Source organism: Chiloscyllium plagiosum, chromosome 34, assembly GCF_004010195.1.
Source record: "Chiloscyllium plagiosum isolate BGI_BamShark_2017 chromosome 34, ASM401019v2, whole genome shotgun sequence".
Classification (NCBI taxonomy): Eukaryota; Metazoa; Chordata; class Chondrichthyes; order Orectolobiformes; family Hemiscylliidae; genus Chiloscyllium; species Chiloscyllium plagiosum.
This window is the reverse complement of record NC_057743.1, coordinates 16580884-16602511: the sequence shown is the minus strand read 5'-3', so window position 1 is coordinate 16602511 and position 21628 is coordinate 16580884. Positions and strand designations below refer to the sequence as shown.

At 43.1% G+C, this 21628-nt stretch overlaps 1 protein-coding gene across 1 annotated transcript in view; it reads right to left on the bottom strand.

The window, feature by feature from the left end:
• Positions 1–5970: 5970 nt before the first annotated feature.
• igsf21a (immunoglobin superfamily, member 21a) overlaps positions 5971–21628 on the bottom strand; it is a 384953-nt gene continuing 369295 nt past the window's right edge. The window contains exons 8-10 of the mRNA XM_043675638.1: positions 9441–9633; positions 7886–7924; positions 5971–6223 (exon numbers count right to left, since the gene is read on the bottom strand). Of these exons, the coding sequence (XP_043531573.1) occupies positions 6150–6223; positions 7886–7924; positions 9441–9633 (306 nt within the window). The 3' untranslated portion in view covers positions 5971–6149. The remainder of the gene's footprint in view (positions 6224–7885; positions 7925–9440; positions 9634–21628) is intronic.

Sequence of the window (21628 nt, the reverse complement as noted above, 5' to 3'; positions counted from 1 at the left end):
GAGCCTCATCTCGGTACTTCAGGTCAGATGCCCAGGGTGGGTAAGAGGTGGGATATATAACAGTAGTTATGTCATGCAGCTGGAATAGTGGCTCCCTTTCACATAGGCACACCAGAGTCCCTACAGTGTGAAAGCAGGCCATTCGGCCTCTCATGTCTGCATTGACCCTCTGAAGAGCATCCCACCCAGACCCACCCATCTCCCTACCCTCTCCCTTTAACCCTGCATTTAGCATGGCCAATCCACCTAACCTGCACATCTTTGAACAGTGGGAGGGAACCGGAGCATATGGAGGAAACCCACTCAGACATGGGGAGAACATACAAACTCCATACTGACAGTCTCTCAAGGTGGGAACCGAATCTAGGTCCCTGACGCTGTGAGGCGACGGTGCTAAATGCTGAGTCACCATGTCCCCAAAATGTAGAAAGGCAAAGGCCATCACTTGCCCTTCCCTCAATAAGGACTTGCCTGACTTATCCTGGCGAGGGCCTCACACCTCCCTGTGTTTCTCCTTGAGGGGTGCTGGCAATTCCACTACTCCCAGTAATATTGACCATGAATTGGCAGACAGCACTCAGGACAGGACAAGTCAGCAGACTCAGATTGGGAGAAAGTGAGAACTGCAGATGCTGGAGATCAGAGTCAAAATGTGTGATGCTGGAAAAGCGCAGCCGTCAGGCAGCATCCGAGGAGCAGGAGAATCAACCTAAGAATAGGCACAGATTGTCTTTTAAATAAAGTTGGGTTATCAGGAATGTGACCATAGCTGCAGAGGACCATATAGTGCTGCCTTATTAGAGAGACAATGGGTGGTGAGTTTAACCTTGTGGTCACCACCACTCAAGCATGGGGTGCATTTAAGCAGATAAACCTTTACAGTGACCTCAGCTAGTGCAGGAATTGAACCCATGCTGGGGGCATTATTCTATATCACAAGTCAGTAGTTCATCCAACCAAGCTAACTTACAGCCATGACTTTGGCAGGCGTTAACATTGACTCTCCAACCTGTTCATAAATCCGCACAGTGGAAATGTAAATTGCTCAGCTTTCTAACACGGATATCTCTCAAATTGTTAAGAACAATGAAAAGACACAGAAGAAATTCAGGGCAAGAGTGATTGCAATTTATTCTCCACTCACATCAGAGACAAAGCATTGGAGGGGAGCTATCAATTTTTATTAAATTTTGGCACTGAAAGGTTAAATATAATTAGTAATGAGACTTGCAAACTCTGCGTGAGCTTATTATCCCTTTTTAAAATATGAACTTTGCACATGTACAAAATTGTACAATGTCTTGGGCATTGAATTGCAAACTAATTCTTATATATCACACTGAAATGCATGAAATGCAATCAGAAAATCAGCATGGTGTCAGTGATGGACATGTACCATTTTTATAATAACACAAATTGCCCAACTATATTAAATTCAATAAAAAGCAATAAAAGAGGAAGTAACGTGGAATTGAATTTTTTGGACAGAGGAAAAAATCAATTGCAAGAAAATATCAAAATATCACTGATTGCTGGACCTCCTACTTTTAGTTAACAGCATCCATGGCTTGGGATCTATTGTGTTAAGTCTTGCATACGTGAGTATATCTTTAAGAGACATGTTCATGCTTTCATCACCATATCATAACATGTTACCTGAGATCTCAAATTCCACGTTACCTCAGATCAATCGAAGCATGATAATCTGAAAACTCTCTTATGACATAAAAGCTTAAGTTTAGCCAGACACTCCTGTGCTGAAAAATGTAATTTTTGTACCTAATTGTTTCTTGTGGCAAATGTCTATTTCCATTTTGTATTCTGAAGAACGTGTGCCTCAGCAAATGGTGCTCCATGGTATGACAGTGACGGCTGTCTCACAGTATATAATGAATATAACATATTAGCATAATATTTGGTCCGTATTGAACTACAAAAGCAATCATCCCAACATCCACAAACAAAACTGCATCAGAACATTATTCCAATGAGCCAACACACACTACAGCACAGAGGAACTATGCAGAGCAGAGGAAAATCACCTTTACCATGTATTCAAAAAGAATGGGTACCCAGTCCACCAATTTCTCAGCAACAAACTCAAACAAGCAGACAAAACACATCCAGAAACCCTAGCCACTCTCCTCTACATCAAAGTCATCTCGGAAATGACTGCCAGACTACTCAGACTCCTTGGCATCATGGTAGCCCACAAACCCACCAACACACTAAAACAGCAGCTAATGAACTTGGAAGACCCTAGACAGACAACAGGCAAAACTAATGTCATTTACAAAATACCGTGCAAGAACTGTAACAAACACTACATTGGACAAACAGGCAGAAAACTAGCCACAAAATGACATGACCCACCCACTCTCACTAGTATCCTTACATATAGATAAGGAAGGACACCACTTCGACTGGGACAACACATCCATCCTAGGACACACCAAACAGAGACACACACAAGAATTCCTAGAAGCATGGCATTCCAACCTGAACTCTATCAACAAACACATCGAGTTAGACCTCATCTACAACCCCCTGAAAAAAAACAAGAAATGACATCACCACAGGAAATGACATCACCAACCCAAAGAAACCAAAACATATAATGGAAAGCAGGAATTATCAGCAGTGCTTTGCCTGGAGGCACACTGAAAATGTTACCTAGTAGGGTGACAAAACGTCTGGAAATGAACCTTCCAGCTCAGTGAGCAAACCTACATCCAGAATAACTTGGTATATCACAAGTTACTTTCAAGGGCAAACATGTTCTAATGTCAAAACTCCCATGATATCATGTCAATGTTACACCAGGGACATGGCTACTGAATGTACAAGCTGTTTGGCATGTGTACCTGTGAACTGACCAGGGATGAATGAGGCTATTTATGAATGCATGTGAAGCATGTCATACATATCAACTCGAAAAGCACAGGGGTTCTTCATAAAAGCAGCAGAAGCCTATAACTTCTGGGAATTCTTCTTACTCCCGTCTTACAACTTCACCAGACTCCAATGAAAGTTTCATTTATTGGAATTGCACCTCATTCCTCGTCAGGTTCTGAGTGGAAGTTGCTCTCAGGAAATTCTTGCCCCTTTTAGTCCAAACTGCAATTTCCTGTGAACTCCATCCACAAACACTGTTTCTCCAACAACTGTTGTAGTCATTTCCAAAAGAATGCATGGATTCTGCTTCAAATAAGCTGATGACTGGAGAGTTCCATCTTCTAGCTACCTTCAACTGTACCTGCCACTTCAACCTCAGCAACATGAACATGGGTTGGATACACTTCCTGCAGTAATGTTTGTGCTGAATGGAGGCTCACAACTCTATCAGGATTAATGTAACATAGTAGCTCTGATATTGTGACCATTTTAAACTACACTAACCTCTCCTAAAGATCAGAAGATTACATTTGGAACAAATAATATGCAGCTTAAAATATCAATAACTTAGAACAAGCCGTTCCCTGCTTTTCTCTCACTAATTTAATGCAATCTTTAAATACATTCAGGATAAAACAATTGAGCCACTCAATACAACACGCAGTACAAACCTTCCGAAAGGGGTGAAGAAGCTTGCATTTATGTCATGCTTTTCACAGCCACACTGATACAAAGCTGTGTGTGGTCTTGAGGCTGTGGACTTGGATGTGACACTGAAAGTAACACTACGTATTACATGAGGACAGCAGCTTACCTGATCTTAGGGTGAAAGGTCACATACCACATGTAAGAGCAGTAAGACGAAGCCTCCCGGAAAGCTTCGTTAATGTTAAATCCTTGAGCGTGAGTATTGTTCTTCCAGTCTGAGGTATGACACGCTGGTCATCACAAAGTGCTTTCCCACCAATCAATGATTTATGAAGAGTATTTACTGCTGTAATGTAGAATACACAGGGGAAAGTTTTTACATCACCAGTTCCTACATATGCCAACATGATAAGAAGTAGCTTAACTGTTTTGTGATGTTCGGCACAAATGTATGTCTTGCTTTCTACTTTGGAGAATTGCATTTTACTCATGACTGGATTCTCCAAAGGGGTCACTGCAGCCATTAAATATCTACCTTATATCCAATAAACTAAAATTAATCTGTAAAAATTGTAGCAAAAGTTTCATTTCAAAATGACTTAATCATCCCAATCTCTCTCTGGTCTATGGACTGTAGGAATTGCCCAGTGTAGGTTACATTCAGATCCACCCTAGTTCATGCTGAGCTTGCTTGTCTTACTAAGTCATTACCTCAACTCTGAGCTAGAAAGGGGTAGAATTAACCCAAATTTCCTGCTCTGGTCATGACACAGTAACCTCTTGAAAATCCCCTGGTTATTGGGTATTGTAGAGCCAGCTCTCTCCAGTGACAAGATTCAGTCAGGTAGGAAGGGACTGGGCTGTTGCCCGGCCACCAACTGAGGCCCTTCATTGACCAATCAAGGACCTCATCCCATTGCCACCAGGAATAGCCCAGCTGTATGCAAGTCTGCTGCACTGGTGTGAGTGATAACTGTGTAGAAGATGGCAGGGAGGGGGTCATCCCGTCAATCAGGGAGGGTGGCTCGAAGGGTGATAGCCCGCTGTCTTTATTTCTGATTCCCTCATTACCCTATCCTTACAACATCCTACTTATGAAACACTTTCTCCTCCCACTGTCCCACATTACTTCTCCAGGTCTTCATAAACCTGGGACTCTTGGCTGCTGTCATCTGGCAGCCACCATGGGCTCCTTAGTGGTGCTGCTGAGCTTAAGAACTACTGATCTCTGAAACGGGTGGGCTCCTGTCCAGGGGGTTAGGCTACAATTGGCCTTGCCACTCTCTGATGTGTGGCTTTGGGCAGGGGGTGCTTCCCGGAAAGAGGCATCATTGGTTTCCAGTCAGCAGGCAAGACCCCTGACACCATATCAAAGTTCCACCTGTAGTGGCATTTGGTAGTGGAGGCTGTTTGGTCCATTAACGTGTATGATTGTGGCAATTGAAAAACCAACATCTTTATCATTTGTTAATCTAGCAGTGCAATGTTAAAAAAACACAGGTTTGCATTATAAAATCCTTCATATGATAATGGACATGAACACAATGGGTAGTTATTTGGTTACACATGAATATAAATTCCATTGCGATAACAGGCACTAAGGAGTTTAGCACCAACCTTTTTTTTTGAGTAACATGCTTTGCAAAGTCAATCTGAGACACTTGACAGATATGACACAATATATACACACTCATCCTTTCATGCACAGATACAGTTTCACATAATGATGTAATTAAGTTTAAAGAGATGGTCTCACAATCAGAGTCACTCATATCCAGAATCATTCTAAAGTGGCCACTTGCCTAGCAATTTTCTTGAGATCAAATGTTTCTGTACCTTTTGCGCATTTATTATTTCATCAAAACTTCATCCCGTGGAAACAATCATAAAGCATTCATAGCATTGGCTACACATACAAATCCAGGCAGTTCTTTTCACTTTATGACCCCAACAGTTCATATCCTTTCTCTGCTTTTAATGTCTTTTCCAAACTCATCTATTTGGCTGTTCCATTGGCTATCTTAGTCCATCCCTTATGGTTGGTGTCTGTGTCTATTGACATTTGGAAAATTATCCTACAAACCTTCCAAACAAAATGCATGATCTTGAGAGAATGTTACATTGCTGGCAGTAAATATAAATTGCTGATTAGTTGTGGTTACAAGTTATTAAAGGACGTGGTCTCCTTTGTGTTTTGGAACAGGAGTTTCTTGAGCTTTCCCTTAACTGACCACTGTTTTATCTTCTCCTGTTAATTTGGAGATTGCGGATGGATAAACGGTGGATGATGTTTCATCTTTGTCTGGACAGACTTTCCTCACCCTTCCTTTCCTATTTCCCAATGTCTTATGTTAAAGGCAAGGTGTAAATGCAAGCTTATTGGTGTACATCACTTTCGGCAGAAGACAAACTGACGACCAGAGCATCTTTTAAACAGATGGAGCTTTAATTCAGGAACACATGAAGCAATGAGACACTTTTATATGAGAAAACCCTACAGAAAGTGGAACATCCAGAATTTGATAAAGAAAAACATTAAAATAAAAATCTTTTATGATGTGCAGCAGCTGGACGGATATTATCCCCCTCAACTCCTTGATGGTCTTTCACGTCAAGTCCAAAATAACTGCTAGGATCATCGCTAAGGCGAGTTTGACACTTTTGTTGCATGCTGATGCACCTGAAATCAGAAGCAGAATTCCTTTTCTTGGTTTATTGCATTATTTGATGCCTAGGCAGCGTGGATAAAATAAATTGACAACCATAGGCAACTTTAATAAAGAACATTGTCTGACCTTATTTCTCAGCCAAGGTTATTTCTCAGCCAAGAACATTCACTGCTTGCTAACATAACAAAATCTTGTCGAGTTCAGCTTTCACCATGAAACTCCAGTGGCCACCATTGGCATTCCACAATATCAAGGGAGAGGATCAGGCATGTGCTGAGGTACCCTTCTTGTAGTATTTAAAGGGGGAGAGGGTCCATATTTTGATAATGTTCTCTTGATCGGTGTTTAAGGAGTTGCTTGAGAAAACCTGGTATTTTTCGGGGATATATGCATAATATTGACTGTCCTTTTAAGGCAGTTATAAAGCAGAAATCTAATTGGACTTCTCAACTTCTCCCCCGGCCAGGTGGTATTAATAGGCACAGTGTCAGATTAAATAAATGCTAACTACTGTCACTCAGGTCTATTAAAGGAGTCAATCTATGAAAGCAAGTTTTCATGGTAAATTCTCTACCAGTCCAGTTTGTACACAAATATTTTAGGTACATCATATCTGAGCCAATTTGGAACAATAACTCGGATTTGCACGTGTGAACTATGGGTTTCGTGGTCCCACTGTACCATTACAGGTGGAGGGGTCACCTGACTGGAGCCAAGGGGGTCAACTTGGTCAACCAAGGTTATTTCTCAGCCAAGAAATAACAGATGCTCCTTCACTGAGTCAAGCATTAACTCTCACTCTGCTATCGCTCTAAGGTTATTGTGCTACAATCCCCACCATTCAAACTGCTGATCGTTAAATTGGTCAAATAGCGCAAACTATTTTCCATTTCTGTTACTGCCAATTACAAAGTTTCTTGTTTAGCAAGCTGGTTTTTGTTGGCTGTTTGTACATGGCTAAGTATATATTGCAATTCTCAGTGTTGTGGAGCATTCAGTTAGAGACAAGCTGGGCAAGACTGTGAGATTTCAGCCAAAGGCATCAGTCTGAAAGTCTAATTGAGGAGATTGTAGTGCTTTGTCATGTCCCGACAGTGTGAGGATCAGGCAGTGTAATACACAATAATTACTGTGCCACAGAAATACTCAAGAGCACCAGAATTATAGAGTGCTGAGATGCAACGCAAATCTAAATTGGCCAGTGTAGACAGCAGGCAAATTGTGTTTGTACCAATGCTCCTGCCATAAGCAGTGGGGACTGTTTATATAAATAGGAATGTCATTACATCTCCAGTGGTAACATGCAGCAACAAACCAGTCGGGATTCATGAATCACCTCTCCCTCTCTCCCCCTCTTAATAATCCTCAAGTTTCTAAATACACTATTGGAGGACAGACTTTGTGTTGCTCCCTGGAATGCCAGTCACCTCTTAATGGTCCCCAGGTTTGGACTTTGGGCCAAGCAAGTCTTCATTCCCTAATCTCCAGCTTACACTCCCTCCTGTCTTTGTCTCTGTACCTTGGCCACAGACAGTTCAGGCTGAATGCACTGATTCTGGGGTTGAATCAGGAGTCTGGTCTATTCCCCATCCACTGCACCAATCATTTGACCTTAGCGCAGCCACTGAAGACACTGACACAGAAATGGATAGAATTAGAAAGTACAGACTCACCATTTTTATCATCAGTGCCTTTAGGAATGTTTGGATTCTCTGCAAGATGAAAATATAAAGTAATGTGAAGAAGATAGGCATATTACTGAACAGGAGAAGTTATTTTAGTCTATAAAGGCCAGGAACATGAATGGCCTAAGGCAGGATTATGTGAACAGTAGATGCCAGTGCTCTGTGATGGTTCACAGAAGGGCTGTGCAGAACTGAAGGACACAGATCTGATCTTTGATTGAACAGAAGTGCATAAAAATCAAAAAGTTGTCATCCACATTCAGCAGATAATAGGGAAAGCAAATGGACACTTGTCCTTTAGTTCAAAGGTCATAGAATATAAAAATAGGGAAGTCTTGCTGAAACCATAGAAGGCACTAGTCTGATCACAGCTGTTATACTGGAAACAGTTTTGTTTCTATCATCTAAGGAAAGATATATAGCACTGGAGGCAGTCCAGAGAAGCTTCACAAGGCTGATGCTGGGTATAGATGGACAGTCTTATAAGGAGATAATGAGGACTGCAAATGCTGGAGATTAGAGTCGAGAGTGTGGTGCTGGAAAAGCGCAGCAGGTCAGGCAGCATCCAAGGAGCAGGAGAATTGACGTTTCAGGCAAAAAACCCTTAATCAGGAATGAGGGTGGGAACCTCCAGGGTGGAGAGATAAATGGGAGCGGGGTAGGGCTGGGGAGAAGGTAGCTCAGAGTGCAATAGGTGGATGGAGGTGGGGGTAAAGGTGATAGGTCGGAAAGGAGGGTGAAGCGGATAGAAGAGAAGGAAGATGGATAGATGGGACAGGTCATAAGGGCGGTGCTGAGCTGGAAGTTTGGAATTGGGATTTCACCAGCTCCCTCATTTCTCCCCTCCCCACCTTATCCCACATTCTCGAGTCTTATGAGGAGAGCTTGGGCCTATACTCATTGGAGTTTAGAAAAATGGAAGACGACCTTATTAAAACACACATGGTTCTCAGAAAGCTTGACAGGTTAGACACTGAGAGGTTATTTCCTCTTATGGGAGGGTCCAGGACCAGACAGCATAAACTCAGAACAAGGGTTTGCCATTTAACTCTCAGCCCCCTGACCCACAAGCCTCATTCCTGATGAAGGGCTTATGCCGATATGTCGATTCTCCTGCTCCTCGGATGCTACCTGATCTGCTGTGCTTTTCCAGCACCACACTCTTGACTCTGATCTCCAGCATCTGTAGTCCTCACTTTCTCTAGACTCAAGTGTCTGCATCTTCTCCCATGTCTTATGGTGTTATCTCTGATGAATCAATAATTGGGTGCTATAAGTGGCTCCTATGAATGAGGTAATTATAAGATAATTAGGTTTCTTGCTCTTAGTTGCTAGCCAGTGATCTCTGCTGCAAAGTGTCCTTGCAATGCCAACTGAATAGTCTGCCAATTTAAGTCCATGCAGCAAGCCACTTGGGTCAGGCACTGAATAATTATCAATGCTAATGGCATCCTGGCTGGACTGATACCACAGTTTCTAGGAGAGCAGGAATGAACATATGTCTGCTACATCTAACTGTATGTGTTAATAGCTTGATACTTACCGAAAATGATGAGTCTGGCATGAGTGTCAGTTGATCCCAGCGGGTTCTGGGTGGTGCAACGGTACATGGAGCCATTGAGCTCTGCCGGGACCCTCTCCAACACCAGCTCTTTACCATCAAACTCGATACTTCCATCTAATAGACGTCCCCCCACTCTGGTCCAAGTGAAAAGAGGGTCTGGGAAAACTTCATTCTGTTAAAGGCACAAAGCATGGCAAGTGTCAAGTTGCCCTTAAATTCCTCAAATACAACATTATAAAAACCCACGTTTTCCAAGACATTGGGAGTGTGGATGCCGGAATGGAGGGATGTAGTAAGTGAGGTGGAGGAATGGAAACATGGTGGTAGCCATTGCTCAAAGCCAAGTTCCATTACACTGGTTCTGTGGACAGAGCTTCTGCCTCCAAAATCTCTTGCTTTGTGGTGGAGATCTCCGATTTGCAATCAAGTATCCAGCATTGAGAAAATGCTATTGGGTTGAGTAAGTGTTATCTTCATTTTTTTTATTAAGAATTCTTGAGCTCCCTATTTAATAATGTCTTGGGACCAACTCCAGAGCCTAGACTGCATCGTTGAAGAAGCAACGATCATGGATCAACTGAAGATGGACCTAAATGAAAGCCTTGCCAGGAGTACTCACTCGCTGAGATTGTCCTTTATCACTGACTTGGCTAGTGTTTGTAGGATTGGTGGGAGACCATCCTTGTCTGGGTCAGGCAAGGACAAGTTCTGTCTGTGTCTTGTGTTTGGATTCTCTTTTCACCATGTCATTGGGGTAGGGGGTTTGCTTGGGTCCTTCACTACCCCTGGAATTACTCCAATTGGTTCCAAACAAGCCAAACTGAAAGCTCTACTTTAAAATGTTCTTCTTCAGGGACTACAGATACTGTTATAAAAGCTATAACAACTAACCTCATTCACCGCTCCTACAACCGTGAGTACTCTTCCTCAGTGAGGTATCAGAGGTCATCATTCCTGGTGATTGAGCATGGGTTATTGTTTGTGTTGGAATGGAATTGCAGCCAATGCAAGGGTCTTTGGAAATCTGAAATAACTGGGCTCCTCCTATTTTGGTGAGCAATTGTCTCATTCCCCTGTTTAATCCAGCTCATTAATTCGGTTTTTCGTGATGTTATTAAATACTCTGCCCGTGTGTAGTTTAGATGCACAAAACAAGAAAGTACCAAGTTGATGTCAGTTAACCAGCTCCCTCTAACTCACTGCCACCTAATACTTTCAATCCTCTTCCACCAAATTTCAGCTGGAATCTTCCCTTTAACCTCCTGTTCCTAAAGTTATATTGACATGCTCCTCCCACCGATTGCGCCAACAATCATCCTCACTGGTACACAATGGCAATTTTGTCCTCTCTCTCATCACTTATTGGTGGGCAGTCTTCACCCTGTACCTTCACCCTGCAATTCTGGCTGGTTATTGTTACCCACCCTCAGGTCAGGCTGGCACTCTGCTTTGCCCGCAACGCCATGTCATTTCCCTTGCCGTATGGTCCTGGGATCCTGGTATTCCCACACCAAAGGCATTGTGGGTGCCTCTGCACTGCATAGACTGCTTCGAGAAGGCAGCTCACCATCACCTTCTCAAGGTGAACATGTGATGGCAAAGTAATACTGGTTCAGCCATGATGTCCACATCCCATGAATGAACAAAGATAACAAAACATCATGAAGCTATGATGGGGTGGATGAGGCAGGTGTTCTTACATTAGAATGAAAATTTGATCTGGTTAAAGGTGACAAATTAAAGTTTGATTCCTTAGACAATGTTTTTTCAGACTTTAATGCCTGTTTTTCTCTGTTCATCGAATCCCTACAGTGTGGAAACAGGCCCTTTGGCCCAAATGGTCCACACTGACCCTCCGAAGAGAATCCCACTCCTCTATATTTCCCCCGACCCACACATCCCTAAACATTTTGGGCAGGCAATTTACCATGGCCAACTCACCTGACCTGCACATCTTTGGACAGAGGGAGGAAAGCAGAGCATCCGGAGGAAACCCACGCAGACACGGGGAGAATGTGCAAACTCCACACAGACAGTCGCCCGAGGTTGGAATCGAACTCAGGTTCCTGGCGCTACGAGGCGGCAGTGCTAACCATTGAGCCACCATTCCACCCCACTCCAACATTTTTGTTAGCTCAAAAGAAATTTAAATGGCCTTTGATAACTATAGTTTTTATACTCTGCTTTAATGTTTGCACAGCAGCAAGTTAAAGTTTGATCTGGACGTGCAACCTGACCATACTACGGCTAGGATTACATCCATTCCTTCATCTCAAAAAGCAGCAGGAAGTTAAAGAGAGAGTGATGCCAATAGTTAGTGTTCCCAGAAGAATAGTGTGCAAGTGTTCACCGCTCTTTGTAAAACAAGCGTTATCTAAAATATTCAACCTTGATCTTTCACTATTTCAAATGTGTGTCTCTTTGTTTCGCTGTCTTGAAGTGGTATTCCAAATTTTTCTACTCTACAGCCATTTTTCTGTTGCGTGCTTTCAAGGTTCCCTTGTGCAGATTGGCTTTGTGCAGGCGTTATTCTATTTGTGTTGACTTTCGATGCACAGGAATCCATCAGTTTTACTCTGGAGGCTGGATTCCAGGCTGCCAGCTGGCCACGGTGAGAATGCTGATTGTTTTTCTGACTGCAGATCCTTGCTGCTTCCTGGAGAAGGTCCATGCCAAACAGCAGTTGGAAATCAGCCCTGCTTGTTTGGATGGAAAGGACAGCCTGGCTTTTCAGACTGGTGCACATCTAATGCCAGCGACGGTGATGAGAAAATATATACAAGTAACTGCTTACCCGACTCACTCTTTCATTCAAAATGGCAGCTCAAAGAAAAGAGTAGCCATTTTGTCACTGCTCCATCGCATTGCACCACGAGGCTGTGACACCTGATCAACCTTGTGTCAACTGTAGCCTAGCGACTCTGCACCAAAAGACTTCTCATCCTGTCAACCTCCATCTCCTCTGAGTGTTCTGCCCTCCTGCTCTCCCTTAATCCCTCCCTCCATATAAACTCATCACCCCATATTCAGAATCAACCCCTTGGCCTTGCTATTTTGCATCTCCATTCCCATTGTGTCACTCAAGATAAGGTCATTGCTTCTTATTTTTCACTCTCCAGTCACACCCCCTTCCCTCCCCCAAACCTTTTGCATTCTATGTCAGCCCCCTTCCAAATTCACTTTAAGTGCGGTTTTCATGTTCCAAATGTCTCGTCCCATTCACAATGTGTCTGCAGCTACTGATGTCCTCAAACCGTCCTTTGATATTGTCATTAAAGCCATTATTCTCTCTGACTCTGGCGTATCCTCAAACACCTGGGTTGTGCCCTCTTCATCCCTCCCTTAAGATAAAGGACATAGACATGAACAGATAAGGTGGACAACTGATTTAGCTATTCATGGTTAGATCTATCCATGAATGTCTATCCGATCCCATTCTCAGCTATTAGAACACTCAATGAACCCTGGAATGCAAGATAACCTCTGGCTCCTTTATTCTGTCTTCTTGTAATCCTCTCCCCTGTTTTCTGCACCATGACTTGCAACAAGTGGAAGGATTTCATGCAACTCATAATGAAGACCATTCAATCAGCTGCTCTTGTTACTTCCTTCCTTTCATCTCCCAACCCTTAATCCACTGGCCCACACTCCCCCTAAAGACTCCTTCCCACCCTAGATCTGAACTTACTTCTTTTGCATGTCCCCTATCTGGCCCACACTCCCCCTAAAGACTCCTTCCCACCCTAGATCTGAACTTCTTTTTGTAGCATGTCCCCTATGTTCCCTCATGCCCTCACAGTGTTCATCTTACCCATGTGACACTTCCTACTCTCTCAGTCATCTCCCTATTGAACTGCCGATGACCCAATTTCCCCCAGCTCTCACGTTGGCTGATATTGTAAATAATTATTTCAATTTAGCTTCTCCTTTAGATCTACCATCGCCAGCTTGATGTTCCAAAAAAACAACCCTTGATCCTTACATCCTTGCTCACCACCATCCCAACTACAACCTCATTCCAAAGTCTTTGTACACAGGAAGGAACATGGAAGCGGGGCAGGCTATTCAGCCCCTCGAACCTGCTCCCCTACCCTAAATCATGGTTGGTCGTCACAAATATAATTTTTCTAAGTATGTCCTACGTCTCTCAATGTTATTCACAATTGGAAATCTACCAATCTCTATTTTTATATATTGATGTGTATTTAATGAGGTTCCACTACCCTCTGTGATGGAGAATTCCAATGATACACTACATTGAGTGATGAAATTACTCTTCATCTCAATCCTAAATGGCTTGTCCCTTATTCTCAGACTTTGTCCCTGGTTCAAGATTTTCACTCGAGGGAACACCACCCTTTCCAGATCTATCCTGTGCACTAGTGTAAGCATTTTGCAGGTTTCATTGAGATCTCCTCTCATTCTCCTAAACTTCAGTGAGTAGAATTACAAATGTTTAGCCTTTGCTCATTCAACAATGCCTCCAAACTTGGAATCATCCTCTGAACTGTCTCCAATGAAATAATCTCCTTTTCTCAATAATACAGATTTAGATTCCTCAGTCTCTCCTGTTAGCACACAGTCTTGCCATCCCAGTAATCAGACTGGGGCAGCTCTGCTGCATTCCCTCTCTGGTAAGACTACCAATGTTGTTGCTTCCAACTGTGTATTAACCATTCCCAGAAATCCATGTTCAAATTGTTTCAGTCAGGTTTCTGTCCTTGCCAATGCTGTAAAACAGCTTGTGACAAAACTCCAGGTAACCTCCAATCCGATTGTGATAAAGGTAAACATTTCCCTCTCATCATTCTTGACATGCCTACAGGCAATGTTGCCCATACTGGCACCCTCCAGTGGCCTGGTTCTATTATCTAACTAATTGTAACATTGGCCTCTTGCAGTACAATGGTAGTGTCCATACCTCTGATCCAGCAGGTCTGGGTTCAATCCTACCAGCTCCAAAGGCCATTAAAAACTCTGAACAACTTGATTAGAAAATATCTAAAATGGAGGATTAACGGGCATTTGTGGTGCAATGGTATTGCCCCTACTCTGGACTAGAAGATCCAGGATCAAGACCCCCAACTCCAAAGTTGTGTTATAACACATTTGAACAGGTACTTAAATAGGAGAATCAATGGCATAATAATGTTATTAACCAAAAGGTTGCCGGTACAAACCACTTGCAGTGATGAAAGTGTTTCCTGGCAGTCAGAGGCAGTGGTATCTTGGTGAACATAGCTGTTCTTCCAAGCAGTTAACCTGGGCTTGATTGCTGGCCATTGCAGGTAATCCATTTCCAAAACATACCAAATTTGAAACCCCAAAGGCTTGAATCTGATGAGCCATGTGAGATTTTACAGCCTCTTGAGGCGCAACAGGAGTATCCCTCACCTCTGGACCAGGAGTCTCGGTTCAAGTTGACAGGTTTGTCATAGCATGTTTAAGTAGTTGATCAGAAATAACTAGAAATGATCATTGGGGCTCTTGCTAAGGTTTATTTGAAGAGGAAATAGACTGAATTTTTAATAGTAATGGTGCAGTGATTGTAATGAGGTCAGCTAGGGGGACCTCAAAGAATATGAGTTCCCTGATTTGGGCTGTTAATCTGTTCCAATCAGGGAGCCCTGGCTGACAGATATAAACAGGCGTGTCAGAGGTACTGTTCACTCTGAGAGCTGGCCTGAAGGAGCTGGATCAGTACTATGCACATGTAAATAAAGGGTGACTTGGTGATAGGATACCGGCCACCATAGAGTTATTTCAAATGGGTTGAAGGGTTGTGGGGAGCAGGCTGGTAAGTGGAATGAAGGCCGAGATGAGATCAGCCATGATCACATCGTGTGGTAGAACAGGCTCGAGGGGCTGAATTGCCTACTCCTGCTCCTAGTTCTTATTTAAAGCATATAAAGGAGAATTGTTTGAAACCATACAATTTCGAAGAAGAGTCACAGGACACAAAACATTAATTCTGCTTCTCTTTCCACAGATGCCATTGGACCTTTTGAGATCCTCCAGTAACCTCTGCTCTATCCCAAACAACCACTTCTTCAGTAACACAGATGGTACATGGTGATTAGTGGTGAGCATCATTGTTAAAATACAACAAGCTAACAACAAGGGGGAAACAATCCATTGGACAAAGGAGAAATTCTTCTTTAGAAGACAAGTGAGTTTATTACTTTAAATAATTTAAGAATACTCAGTCAATCAGCTGCAGCAAGGAATTGGACAATCAGTAGAACTTATGGAAGGAACAGTCAATTAGAAACAGCACTGGAGGCCAAAATCTTTACTATAGACCTGGTCAGGAATACAGGAGAAGCAGTGTGAGGAAGTAAGAGCTTAATTAGTTACCTAGTTACTAGGCAGTTACAGAGTCCTTAGAGAGGAAGGGTCTGTAGGGCCGGTCGATTCATGGTTCACCTCAGTGTGCCATGAGTGAAGTAGAAAATTTATGTTGAGCAAAGGGGAAAATCCTTTAACCATTCACATTGTTATCACAGCACAGTGCACTCCCCATAAAGAACAGCTACAGTTTGCTTTATGTATAGCCCAGAGATTTAATTCGTACTGAAGCAGCAGCAGTGTGTACTTTGTGGGGTAGATTTTGTGTTACAAGGGGGCAACTGAAAAGATAAAGGAGGTACAGTCTAGCAGAAGAAAATAGTCCGAAGACATAAGACTGTGATAAGGATGGGCGTTAAACAAGTTAAACCATGACTTTAGCAGGAAGTTTTATTAAAACTACATCAATGAAGCTGCATTTGGAAATTTATGGAGGGTTCGTCCAGCATGTTTAGACAGTGAGAAGCCTTAATGACTGTACAAAAAAGCTTCACCTTGGCACTATTTGAAGAGGTGTGGGCATGTTCTCCAGAGTGTCCTAGCCACTAATTATGAACAAGTATCATTTAAAGAGATTGTCTGATCACTACCCCATTGCGGTTCTTTATGGAGTCTTGCTGCAGGCTGAATGACTGTAGTGTTCCCTGTGTTATGTCTACAGATTTATCCATCCTAAATGTTGCCACTAAAGAGCAACCTAAACCTGAAACACTATTTATGCAGGTAGCCCTGTCTTGAGCCTTGAATCATCTTGTGTGTATGAGTAGATTAGGGTGTGTGGGTACAGGGGGATTCAGAGATTGTTAACCAACAATATTCAAGACTGGCCATTCATTTAAAATAGTCCATGCAGACAATAAGTAAGAACATTGCATTACTTGCCTTTCAGAGAGGATTAGGAACCAAACCTACTCACTGAAGAACAAAATTACCTTAACCTTCTGGAGATACGTGGCCCTCTGAGGTACATATTCCCCACTTCCAATTGTAAAATAAATGGAATTGTAAAATGTGGCACACATCTTTGTGAATTGAAGATCTGTTATTTAATACTTTCGATAAAATTGGATCATTTCACTTGAACAGGATTCCGTGTCTATGTTGTATAAACTAAGCTGACATGAGTGTTCCCTTTCACCTAGCGTAAATTATTTAACTTTGTTCACTGTTATTAAACACTCAAAATGAAGATGGGGAGAGCTAATGACTTCAGGAGAGTGCAGTTTTCTCTGCAGCTGCCTTTCTAATTTAACTTGAAATTTACTTAAAAATAACCTCCACACGATATGAATAACTCAATCAAACCGAGTTTTCAAATGCTAAGAGTTTGGCGTGGTGTGCGAGTTGAATTTATATTTAATGCTCTCTCCCCCACCTTCTTTTCTATTCAAATATTTTATGACTTTGTAGAATGGAAATGTTTTCCTACTGTCTGCAACTTGAAGGAGTAATCATCTGCAGAACTGTGATAATTATACTGCTGGGTGTCAGGATGTTAACTGAATTGAATACAATGAGAATATTTCTATCTTGTCAGAACCTGGCATGATATGAAAAGCTCCACCAAGCTACTTTTGTTCTTCCTATCGTAAAGCCCAGTTCTCATGTGCTTTACAATTAAAACCTTTTATTGCTACTTCATTTCCCGAAAGGGCTGTCTCATTCAATAGCAAAGCTCTAAAACCATCAGCAGTGACTACCCCACCCTAGCACAGTTGCTCCTCAGAGAACCTTTCTTAGCTTGCGAGCTTTTATTAAATGGCCAAATCTTGTCTGATCTACAGTACCATGCCCAGAGCCAGTACAGATGAGGAACGTCATGGAGGATTGAAGTATTTATTTACATAAGTGCAGATTGGCTAGTCAATCATGTAGAAGATATCACAGTCTGACCAATCCTGTCTGCATCATAAGTCCACTTTTATGTGGGGATGAGTTTATTCGCTCTTCTGTAATGCAGAACAACTGGAGCCAACTACAGAACCCGAATGAAATTAGTTGACTTACTGCAGACTTGGACCCAAAATATTCCGATTTATGGCTTTACAATACTCTGAAGCAGTATAATATCTGACTGATTTTTGACTTGATTTATTACTGTCACCTGTACCCAAGTACTTGAGTCACTAATTTAATAATTGATTACTTAATTAATTAAAATACTTTGTTAGCTCGCGATTGGAGGGTTACTTACAGTCATCTCTAGTCTCAGAAAAACACCAATAGTTATTCCTGTTGGCCCTGTATAAAGGAGGTGAAAACAATTGCTTCAGTAGTAGCACTGTCAGCACTGAGTCTGAGATTGGGGTTCAAACAGCACTCCAAGACATTGCTGAGGTCACTTTTGGAGTACTGTGCATAATTCTTTTTGTCCTGCTATAGGAAGGATATTATTAAATTGGAAAGGGTGCAGAAAACGATTAACAAGTAAGTTACTGGGACTGGAGGATTTGTGTTATAAGGAGATGCTGGATAGGCTAGGACTTCCTTTCACTTGAGCATAGGAGGTGAGGGGTGACTTTGTAGAGGTCTCTAAAATCATGAGGGGCATGGATAAGGTGAACAGTAAAGGTTCAAAACCAGAGGCATAAGTTGAGAGGATTAAAGGTTTAAAAGGGACCTGAGGGGCAACTTTTTACACAGAGGGTGGTGCGTACATGGAATGAGCTGCCAGAAGAAGTGGTAGATGCAGACACAATTACAACATTTAAAAGGCACCTGGATGGGTACATGGATAAGAAAAGCTTAGAGGGATATGGGCCAAATGCCGGCAAATAGGACTAGTTCAGTTTAGGCAAACTGGTTGGCATGGATGGGTTGGGCCAAAGGGTCTGTTTCCATGCTGTATGACTCTATGACTCCAGGGACTGAGGAGATAATCCACACTGAGAATTCCTCATCAGAGGGAGTGTTACATTGTCGATGAGATGTTAAATCAAGGCTGTGTCACTCAGCCTGTTTGGGCGCACTATTTGAAGAAGAGCCGGCAGATTGCCCCAGAGATCTGGTTAACACTGCTTCCTCAACCAGCTCCAAGTTAATTGGTAGTACCTGGTTCAGAAGGCTCTTTATGACATTGGTACATTGATGTCTCAATGAGTTGCAGGGAGGTGTTGCTGTAGTGCTAATGTCACTGGATAGAAGTCCAGAATTGCAGATTAATGTTCTGGCGACATGGATTTGAATCCCACCATGGCAGATGGTGAACTGTGAATTCAACAAAAATCTGGAATAAAATGTTGGCCTCATGGTAGCCATTGTCAATCGTTCCAAAATAAAAACCCATCTCGCTTACTAATGTCCTGTAGGGTAGGAAGTGTGGGTCGCCTTGTCAAGTTTGCTTTATATCCAAGTTGAGACCCACAGCAAAGTGGTTGACTCTTAACTGCCCTCTGGGCAAGTAGGGATGGACAATAAATGCTGCTGCGCCAGTGACGCCCACATCACCTGAATGAATTAAAAATATTCATTCCACAGACAATGGCGTGGGCTCTTTGTACAAGGATTGTCAACAAGAGAATAGGGCAGCACGGTGGCACAGTGGTTAGCACTGCTGCCTCACAGCGCCTGAGACCCGGGTTCAATTCCCACCTCAGGCGACTGACTGTGTGGAGTTTGCACGTTCTCCCCGTGTCTGCGTGGGTTTCCTCCGGGTGCTCCGGTTTCCTCCCACAGTCCAAAAGATGTGCAGGGTCAGGTGAATTGGCCATGCTAAATTGCCCGTAGTGTTAGGTAAGGGGTAAATGTAGGGGTATGGGTGGGCTTCGCTTCGGCGGGTCGGTGTGGACTTGTTGGGCCGAAGGGCCTGTTTCCACACTGTAATGTAATCTAAAAGAGACACACTAAATGAAGCAGCAGGTGAGAGAGAGTTTCTTCTGATGTAGCATTCATATTGGAAGTGCAGAGGAGGAAAGAAATGCTGTCTTGAATCTTACGAGCAGTAACAATACCGAATGTGATGTCTCGGTGTGCAATGTTCGCCCAACCCAACACATTTCTTCTGATTGTCATCTTTCAGCTGTCAAAGAAATGTGGACTGCAGTGTACCCTCAGGAGCTTTGATAGAGTGGAATAAAGTCAGGGGAACTTTTTAATGCCGTCTTTTTATGGCACTAACTGCCATAAAAATGGATGAGTGAATGGAAGAGCGGGTGAATGAGGTAATGAGCTGAGCGAGTGAGTGAGGTTGCTAGGTGAGTGGATGGGTGAGGTAGGTAGGTAGGTAAGGGAAGTAGGTGGGAGGTGATTGGGGAGTATTTGGATCTGATCAGCAGATGGTTGGTGAGTTCCTGGTTTGGCAGCTCGCTGGGTTGTTGAGAGAAAGCTGTGTCATCAGTGGAGGAATTCAGGGAATTGAGGGATTAGGGTGGTTGGTGGGAGATTGGAGGGGCAGGGATACAGTCAGTTGTGGAGTTACCTGGGTGATCCATTGGGTTTTAACCTAATGCACTTCACCTACACATCCCTGAACACTATGGGCAATTTAGTATGGCCAATTCACTTAACACCACATGGGCTGCACGGTGGCTCAGTGGTTAGCACTGCTGTCTCACAGTGCCAAGGACCCGGGTTCGATTCCAGCCTCGGAAGACTGTCTGTGTGGAGTTTGCACATTCTCCCCACGTCTACGTGGGTTTCCTCCGGGTGCTCTGGTTTCCTCCCACAGTCCAAGGATGTGCAAGTTAGGTAAATACCCATAGTGTTCAGGGATGTGTGGGAGGGGTGCATTAGTCAGGGTAAATGTAGAGTAATAGGGTAGGGGAATGGGTCTGGGTGGGTTACTCTTTGGAGGATCGGTGTGGACTTGTTGAATCAAATGGCTTGTTTCCACACTGTAGGGATTCTACGATTAACCTGGCTAATATTTCTCAGTTAATTATCCAGGTAAGTCCCCAGATTCTTCTAAATCTGTAACATTCTAAATCTGGAGCCATTCATGGAAGGACTTGGGGACCAATGGGATTACCCATCTACCTTCTATGCAATTCTCAAATACTTTCATGCATGAGGACTTCCACAGAGTTCTGATGTGTGTCTTCAGTCATCTGACGATCCAGAAACTGGAAGATCTAGCCTGATGTTTCTGTAGGAGGCCTTTAAGGTAATTACAGGGAAGCGAATGTGAACAGGTCATGAAGGAGAAGAATCTCCCAGAGTCTGGCCCTGAGGACCTGGAAGCAGAGCCATAAGCAATGTACTGACTTAGTGCAGGTGGTCAAGGTCAGTGAAAAGATCCTCACATCCCATTTCTGCCCATCACCACCACCATCACACACTGTTCAATGCACCACAGCCCATCAGAGTTGGGATTCATGTGTGTACCAATGCTGCTAGCTTGGTATTCACCTTGTATTGCTTCTACATACATCTTCAGCTACTGCAAGCACATCACCCAAACATACTGCACTGAAAACACTGGCAACATTCCATATATCCTGCAGGAAAAGGCAGATCAAAATAGAGGAAAGCAGAATTGTCAGGGTCAGGCACATCTGTGGAGATGGTCCTTTGTATCATGGAAATGATACAAAGGACCATCTCCAACATCACAGAGAACATTCAAAGTGAGGGTGTGTTCCTTTCTTATGCTCCTTCTCAAACCCACCTCATGTGCCCCCTGTTCTCTGAGAAAGGGGCTGATGTTGTAATAAGGACTTTCTTGTTTTCCCTCCCACCCTTCTTCCTTCACTCCAACCCTCTGCTTCTTCAGTTATCTGTCAATATCCGCAAAGTGTATTCAGGCTGGCTCAGGCAACCTCAGGAGGTATACATTTCTCAGATGTGGGCTCCTGCAAGGTGGAAGGCGGAAGACAAATGGA